The following is a 9,331-nucleotide window of genomic DNA, read 5'->3' as shown; positions in this document are numbered from 1 at the left end:
GCACTCATGCACATAAAATAAAAATAATAAATAATATATTAAAAATACTTCATTTGTGTCTATGCAGACAAACATAGATAAGAAAATTTTTGTCTAAACGGAATTGTGTTTATTTTTGGTATGTTAAGACTTAATGTCTCTTTTTTGGGTATCTTCACTTTAATTATTTAATTATTTAAATTAGCCATGCTGGGTAGATGCTATTTTTTTCAGAAGTGGCTTCATTTTGCTTCTTTTTTTTTTTCAAAGCAAAAAATTAAAAGTTAAAGTTTGTAGTAGTTCATTTAGTAACAAAGGCAGCATGGATATTGGAACATTTCTATAGTGGCGTCTGTGAGCATGTACCCTCATGAAACTGCAACTACCTGAAAGAAATGATGGTCTTAGAGGTCACAGCATGATGAGCTGCTCCCCAATTACTAAAGAAAAGATGATGATGTCCTCAGCCCACCACTCATTTCACATTCAGCTCCTAATGCACCAGTATAGAAATATCAACGTTGTCATTTTTCAAGAGTTGTGACTCTTTAGCTGTTTAAGTAATTTGGCAAATACATCTTTCTTCAGTCTTTGGGGCCTTTCAGAGGCCAGATATCAAATCTTCATGAATATTGATGATCCAGGCAGGTCATGTTCTAAATGGTTTGTACTTCAAGCACAGAGACTCTTTTGCAAGGGAGCTCAGATTCTTGAGATTGTACTTTAGTCTCATATCCCTCTTACAAATCAAAGCCAGCCAATAAATGTGGAAATAAATATACAAAAAGATTGTTTTATTTATTTATGCTTCATTAAAAAAGTTTTATTAGTAATAGTACATTAATGAACTGAAAGACAGTGACAAGTTGTTGTCACAGATTTTAATTTACAATTTACAAACATCCACCAAAGCAATTAAATAGGAAATAAATATATTTACATTTTATATTTCTGATATTTCATTGCATTTTAATATGTATAAAATATATAACATTTATTATATTTTATTTATCTTCAAAAGTAAGTTATAATGTGTGAAGAAGTGACATAGTTTTAAAGTATTAAGGAAAAAATATAACATAAGCAGCAAATTTGGAGGTATGAACCAAGTGGTTTGTTAACGAGCGCTCATGAGCACAGCAATATCAACCATAGCAAAATGACTTCTTTACACTGGAACCTGGACACTTACCTTATAAAGTTAAGCACAAAGTTGTTCTTGTGCTGTTAAAGCATCTTCACACTGATTTCACACAGTAAAGTGAAGTGATTGTTCAATGCTTATTTTCTCAGTAACAAGCCATCTTCATTTAAGTCCAGCATTCAACATGTACAAAGCTGATTATACCATCTCTGTCACTGTAAATGTGGAACAAGTGGAGCCCTAAATGAATGTGCCCAGACAACACCTCTCGGCCTGCATGGGAGTGTTTTCTCTGCTCACCAACCCTGACTTGGCACTAATTACTTTTCTTCCTTCTGAATGACAGTTTCATGAGTGATGGATTTAAAATATAAGTTGGTTCATGTGTGAAATCTGGGCAAGAAATGACGAGTTGATTTTGCTGTCTTTAAAAATAAAGATGAATGATAACCTTTGGGTTATGCAAAATGTCACCTAATAAAGTGTCTTTGAGATAAATATTTGTTGCAACATAACAAATTCAAGATGTCCCTTCTTTTATATACTTTAGCATAAACATTTCCTTTTTTCTTTATCATAGAAAGACATCATTTTTATTAGCAACTTTCAAATGGTTTTAAACTGCCTTCTCTGACTGATATAACAATGATATTCCCATTTATGTTTGCACTGTGCACACTGTAATGAACCCTTTAATGATTTCTCTACCCTCCTACATACACACACGCACATATATGTGCACATACACACATACACAAAAGCACAGGAGGGTTTAACACATTAAAAATTCTTTTGCATTTTTAGTGCTCAAATTGCAGTTTGTTGAAAATATATATCTAAACCTAAGTCATATAAGAAACTGAATTTTGTATTTTGTTTCATTTCTAAGCTTTTTCATTTAAGTGACCCAAGTAATAGCATCACACATGGGTTAATCACATTGTAAAGAAAGCATTAAATATTAATTATTAAACTGGTGGAATCAAAATAGTATTTTTCCAACAGGGGATTGTGCGACTAATAGTGTTAAGTAGCAACTGATGCATGATGGTTTATTTTTAACCAATATTATAAAATAACAACAAGGATTTTGTAATACATTTCAGTTCAAGCAACAATTTGCAGGGTAATTTAAAGTATGCTCTGTATGGACAGGAAATATTTTCTTTGAATACAATTTGACCTCATTGTTCTACATTCATCTATATATGCACACATGAGGAGAGGAGGGAGCATGTTGGACACAAGTCACATATTACCATCTCTCATTCTCTGCCTTTGTTGTTGACACAGCATAAGTATTGTGGTATGTTTAATACAACAGAAGTTACTTATATTCTTTATATGTTTAAGTGGATACTTATAAAATCTATTTTTAAATGATTTTGTAAAACCTATGTACTTTTAAATTTTATCTTTTTATTTATTTATTCTTCTTTTAGATGACTGCTCCATTTCCCGTGGCCTGTCGACCAGATCGGCACACTCTGAATACGGGGCATGCTGAGCTACAGTGTGCTGAGAAGCTTGGGTGTCTCTCTCTTTACTCTTTCTCCTCAGTCTTAGAAATGACTTAAAGAACTCAGGTTTTGGTGTCTCCAAGTGTTACTATGACTCGTGTTTGATGTATATAGTAGTCCGTAACTTCAATGCAATATGCCAATTATAGGTATGTGTTCAACTTCATTGTCAAAGCAGAATATATTAAACCTTTATTAGCCACTTTTCTGGTTATTTTCGCAAGGTGTCTGAGATCCAGCTAAAGATTTCTTAGTCTTAATTGTGAACCTTCACATTTTTCTTTCAACTTAATATTTTTAAGCATTAAACTGATGCAAAATTAATAAGATTTCTAATGATGATAACAGAAACACTATTCAGTTATTTTACTTCAATGGATATCTGTCCTTTAAAAAATATTTTTATTTCATTCTTGAGTCTTGAGTATGCTTTTCCCGCTTAAGGAAAGAAACTGAACTACTTATTAGAAATTTGGTCATTTTAACAAGGATCAAGTAGTGTTCACCTGACATAGAAATTTGTGCCAATAAAAAATGGGCTTTCCTTCTAATTTTCCGATAAGCAGATGGCTGCTTAAAAGCAGATGTGGATGGAACTGTGGCGAACCACAGAGCATGGTTTAAGATTCCCACTCTGTGCAGCAAGCTAGTTCCTGCACTCAAACTTGGATTCATACTGCCAAGTTTATCATGTAGTTACCCCTTCACTTTCATAATCCTAAAACAAGATAGCCAAACGTCAATTGGCTACATCGCTTGGCATTACTTAATCACCCGACACTCTAAGATATGAGTTTTAGCTACTGTTTTCAAATCTTGCTTTATTCGCACATAAGACAACTCAGTTGAAAACTGTCATTTAGCTGGAACAAATAATAGGTCTGTGATGACACTCTTGGAATGTTTCAGTTCACGACTAAATAGAACAGGGTTACAAAGTCTTGATTCTTACACAGTATTTATTGGTTATTTTCATTGTAAAATCTTTTGGGATCTTTAAAATATGTGAAAGTTGAGTTTTTTAATAAATCTCAGGTGAAATACAAATGCATTTAAAAGGAATAACAGGACATTCTCAAATTTTTGTATCATTAATAATATATTTTTGGAGTATCTGGTTGACATTGGCATTTAACAAATCATTGCAGTGACAATGAACCCAAGGAAATGGTGTGTTTCCCACTGCATTTGCCATAGGTCAGTGGGATAATCCTTGTGAAGTTCTGTGGCTTGCTTTATCATCTGCTAAACATAATTGGAATGTCAATGTGGAACTGTGGAATGAGATTACGGGAAGAAACTCACATGTTTGAATTAAGGTGCATCCACATTTGTTGGCTTCCCGCATGTTCCTTACTGTCATTTTTTACCTCTTTGCACTCAAAATACAAGGACAAGGCATTAGTTCACGATCTGGCCCAATGTGGATCTGTCATACAAAATAATCTAAAGTAGAGAAATAGCCATTTAATTGGTATTTTTATTTATAGGTAGCTTACAATTTTTATGTTATTTACACACTTTACATTATTTGTTCTTTTGTCTCCATGTTTGGCAAGAGCTGTGTCTTGATGCAGATCCAAGGAGAGAGAACAGGCTGTCCTGTCTGTTTGGGCCTTCCAAGATACATCAGGACCTTCTTTGTCCTGCTGAAGTTTCGGTCTGAACCCCCTGCTGACTTGCTCACATAGTGGTTTCTCCCGGATCTCAATGATGAGTCTGCTCATCTGTGTCCCTAGGCCTGGTACCTGCCAGACAGAGCGCAGGAAGTCAAGCCAGGTGCTTTGCCTTGCTGGTAGTCGCAGAGCTGGAGGCAGCAGAGGCTGCAGCCTGACTGCCTAAGAACAGGGGGTCCAAACAAGCTACTTTGGCAGCAAAAAAAGAGTGAATGCAGTGAAGAACAGCAAATAAATTCGAGAATTCCAGCTCCTGGAAGGAGGAAAGAGATAGGTCAGAGGGGAGAGAGAATGTTCCTAACAAAACTGGAAACAAGCAGCCAATTTACATGCAATAAATTATCTTCAATAAAGAATATCTAATATATGGAAAAAAATTGCTTCTGGCATAGACATTCCTGGTCAGTAAGTCATGTCTTATGTATTACAGATTGACTTCCAAACAAGGTGGGCAAGAACAAGGTGGGTAAAACAAGGAAAGCAGTTTCAAGAATAATAAATACTGCCTAGATACATACTTAAAATTTACATTTAGTCTTGGTAATGTATGAGTAGATTATTGAGAGTAAATCAAAAGTGCATACATATGCTTCAAATGAGAAATGAATTGAGTTAAACTCTTATTGTATTCTAAATATAGATCCTTATATTTACAGACATGTATACCTGTCACCACTCACCAAAGAAGCTTCTTTTTGCTATAGATGGAGACTATGACAGACTTGCACAACTGGTCACACAGGGAAAATAAGTATCTGTGAGATGCCCAACCCTAAGTGGCACATTTACAGTGAAATCTCTACACCTAAGGCTCACAGAACATAGTGGAACAGGGGGTAGAGAGAATACTAATGCATCTCTCAACTCTCATCAGCAAATGTTCTTCATGCAACAGTGGGTGATTAACACTGAAGATAACAACTGATCAAAGTATAGAGAATAAGAGACTGCAAAGTGTGAGTCCCTGGATAGGACTCATATTAAACCTCACTCACAAGGGCTCAGAGACTATTAAGGAAGAAGTTGTGGAAAGGTTATATTAGTCAGCAGTGGTGGATAACCACTAGAAAACAGTATTTTTCAGGCTTCTGAGAACTAGCTCACACGAACTTGCAGCAAAGTTAACAGCATGTGCAAGACCCATGGAAACTCGATCAGACACAGACCTAACATAGATCTTGGGAAATGGGCTTGAGGCCCAAACCTTAGTTCTAAGATCACTGCTGGGTGAGGGAGAGATGGTCTTTTTTATGGCAGTGACACTAAACAGGGTCCGTTGAAATGAACTCACACAGAGGGACATCTGAGTACACAAGCTTGACTCAATAGCCCTTAACATATATAGCAGAATGCATGGAATCTGGCAGGTGGGCTATAGGGAGGTGCAGATTTGGGAGGTCTAAATATAACTAAGATGTATTGTATGAAATGCACAAAAATTCAGTAAAAATGTATATTCAAACATATTCTTCACTATTTTTCGAATGAATTACTATCTGCCTTGGAAAACTGAACTGCTGAAAACAATGACTATAAATGTTTATGGCACTAGAAGACAAATGAGTCACTTTCAAAAATAGCTCATAAGCTAATTATAATAATGATTTCTTGAATAATGATGCATATGCCATATTTACAAAATCAAATAGAAGTTAGCTAGAGTTCAGTGTTTCATTCTGGAGTTTTAGAAATATGTTCCATTTTACATACTTAGGGAAATTTTTATCCCACTTACCTCCTAATGGTAACCAAGTGATGGATCTTGCAATGATTTTGGATAAAGTTCTTTAAAACCAAAAATGCTATGGGAATAGCTGTGATATCTCAACATGCTACTGAGAATGAATTTTGAAAGATGATGCTATCAATATTTAGTATGAAAAATAAGCAATACTCTCAGAGACACATTTTAATTCCAAGAAGATTGAGGGATGATTAATAGATGCATGGTTTTAATGAAGTTAATAAGCAGATTCTCACCATTACCATAAGGATAACTTATAAACACTAAACCTCTAAAATCACTGACAAATTTGTTGTTAGTTCATTGCATTTTGTGATGAAGGATTACAATTATAACTGATTTACACAGCACTCTGAATATTTGCCATTTATGCCATGGGGTAGTAGAAATAAATAAAAGTAGCCAGCCTATTAAGACAGATTATAATATCTGCTATGTACTATGGGGCTATGTAATCAGAACAATGCACTGTAAGAGTGTTTTAACTAGGTATTGTCATAGGAACACAGTGGCACTCAACACATATTCACAGGTCTTTACAGCACCCAGGATTCAACTTGTGTCCTTAGTTCTTACACTCATTTAATATTTAATAGTCAGGCTCCTGGGGCTTCAAAAGAAGCCAAAATCAATCATTTAGCTACTCACATTTCCAAAAATTTTGGGGACCCCTGTTGTGTAAAGTAGCAGTCTCTCCATGTCCGGATAGCCCATGGGCTCGGCTTCATATGCAGAGACTCCTTTTATCAGCAGGGTGCCTTCCCGGCATCTTCCTGACTCATCTTTTGAAGTAGCCGTCACAGAAACATGGCCTCCGGCTCTGGAACTGCCAGGTTTTCCTGTGTGATTTTCAGGCAGTCTGACAGCCTGGCAGGGGAACTGCCAGCTTTTCCTGTGTGATTTTCAGGCAGTCTGGCAGCCTGGCAGGAGCCCACTTCCATATGTAAATAGGGCATCCCACAAAGTACCTATCAGCTAAGGCTTTTACCACTACCCCCACAGTGTAAAGTATCCTGGTTTTCCCTCAATAATCGGAGCTGGATCACCAAGACCTGGAGCCGAGCTGAGTCACTGAATAAAGGAGCTGTGCCACTGACTGAGCTGAGTTCTGTGTCTTACTGCCTACGACCCAGTCTCTCTGGAGAGGGCTGTCTCTTCATAAGCCAGGGACTCACAGAAACCCAGCTTTCGATGTCTCCGCACCTTCCCATGCCATCTGGCAGCTGACGGATCTCGTATCTCGAGGAAGTGCACGGTGGATTGGGACAGAACCCGACTGGGCCAGCCCCGGTAGCAGAGAGCCTCAACAACACAGAGAAGCAGGGACCCGCCAACAACGCGGAGAGCCAGGGACCCAAACAGCAGACGCGGCCGGTGGGACCGCCGCACTCCAGCGACGTGTGGGAGACCGGTGGCCCGCCCAGCAGCTGGCGCTCCGACATCCCCGCTCGCCCATACAAAAATGTTTCCACCAAAGAAAAATTTTTGTGATTTCTGTCATAATCACTTTGGGAATTTATTTTTAATGGTCCACTTCAAGGACACTAGCCACATGCTGTTTGTAAACTAGTCATTTCCTCTTGCCTTAACTCATCCTGAAAATCATTCTTTCACTCTGTTGTTCTGTTCAAAACCAGTTTATTCTTCAAGAAGGGATTGAATAAGTTCTTAATATTTTTGTCAACAATTTTATGTGCACCTGATTTGAAAAAAAGTGGAAAGTTTTGGAAAATGTATGATTTTTTTCAAGTGTTATGAGAAAATAAATTAACGGGGCTGGAGAGATGGCTCAGCGGTTAAGAGCACCAGCTGCTCCTACAGAGGACGCTGGTTCGATTCCAAGCACCCATATGGCAGCTGTAATTCCAGTTCCAGGGGATCTGACAACTTCTTTTGACCTCCTTAGACACTGCACAACACGGGTGCACTTACACACATGCAGGCAATACACTCATATACACATAAATAAAAAAATTTAAAAAAGCAAAGAACAACCAGGCGTGTCATTCACTTTGGGTCAGTAGAAGAATATTTTTCAATAAAACTGGGCAAAAATATTGCAACAACTTTCAAAAAATATTCCTACTACATATTTTTAACTTGAAATTTGCAATTTTGTATTCAAACTCCCTAAATATCTAAATGTCCAGGCATGTTAAAAGAGATTGTTTCCATTATCCAAACTACCTTTTAAATCATTTTCAAATAATTTGATTGATACATTACAATTCTTATATGTTAATCTTTGGGGGTGTCTGATGATAAGAGGAAACAGAAAATGAGAAGAGACAAGAGAAATAGATGGATTTGGGTTGGTGCAATTCGACATCACCTCGCCGTTCCTCTGCCTCTGTGGCTAGCTCTGACAATCAAGTCCATCCCCAGGGTGGCCATGATCACTCCTGCATGGACTTATGGAGGAGAGTTGCTAACTTTTAGCCATTTCGATTGCTTTCTAGACTTGATTTCCATCCAGCCAGAGGCACCAAGATGGCTTTACAAAGATGGAGACTGTTCCCTTGCTGCAAAGTATTTCTGATCTTCCTTAGCTTCAATAATCTTACTACAAAAAATCTAACTTCATATTTTAAGTATTCATTTGTTCAGGTAACATTCATCAAGAGAATCGGGTATGATGTTTCTTTTCTCTTTTTTTTGGTGAAAAGATATACCAGGAGACAAAATTGACAAGATTGAACTTTAGAAAGATAAGTAAAAAGCAAGGGATGCAATGGAGGCATTCGTAAGACTGTGGGGCAGAAATCCACAGGTAACATTCATCAAGAGAATCGGGTATGATGTTTCTTTTCTCTTTTTTTTTGGTGAAAAGATATACCAGGAGACAAAATAGACAAGATTGAACTTTAGAAAGATAAGTAAAAAGCGAGGGATGCAATGGAGGCATTCGTAAGACTGTCGGGCAGAAATCCACACTGGCATGTGGGCATAACTTGAGGGACTATATGGTGAATCATCTTGGTGCTTGTTGGAAAGTATTCCATGCAGGAGAGAGAGTTCCAAAGACCATGAGGTAGGGGTAAACTAAGATTGTTTGGACCACTGTGCATAGAACTAGTTTAATTTCTGAGTAGAAAATTATGCTAAAATAACAATAGAGTCCAGAACATGTCCCATGAATCCTTCATGGCTTGAATGATGTTGGAGGGTGTTTTTGAAAAAGATATGATAATGGCTAGAATTAAAACACTTAACAAAATGATCACCTAAATATGCTATCTAGAATGATTCCTGTGAGGGTGACACTGAA

At 37.2% G+C, this 9,331-nt stretch overlaps 1 protein-coding gene across 2 annotated transcripts in view; it reads right to left on the bottom strand.

Annotated features, from left to right (window-relative positions):
- Positions 1-3,712: 3,712 nt before the first annotated feature.
- Sntg1 (syntrophin gamma 1) overlaps positions 3,713-9,331 on the bottom strand; it is a 910,195-nt gene continuing 904,576 nt past the window's right edge. For both annotated transcript variants that reach the window (XM_008850594.1, XM_008850595.1), the window contains exon 19: positions 3,713-4,572. In XM_008850594.1, the coding sequence (XP_008848816.1) occupies positions 4,414-4,572 (159 nt within the window). In that variant the 3' untranslated portion in view covers positions 3,713-4,413. The remainder of the gene's footprint in view (positions 4,573-9,331) is intronic.

Source organism: Nannospalax galili, unplaced genomic scaffold (genome assembly GCF_000622305.1).
Source record: "Nannospalax galili isolate Female #2095 unplaced genomic scaffold, S.galili_v1.0 scaffold745, whole genome shotgun sequence".
NCBI classification, from domain to species: Eukaryota; Metazoa; Chordata; class Mammalia; order Rodentia; family Spalacidae; genus Nannospalax; species Nannospalax galili.
Note: the sequence above shows the minus strand (reverse complement) of the source record. Positions and strands in the feature narration are given on the sequence as shown.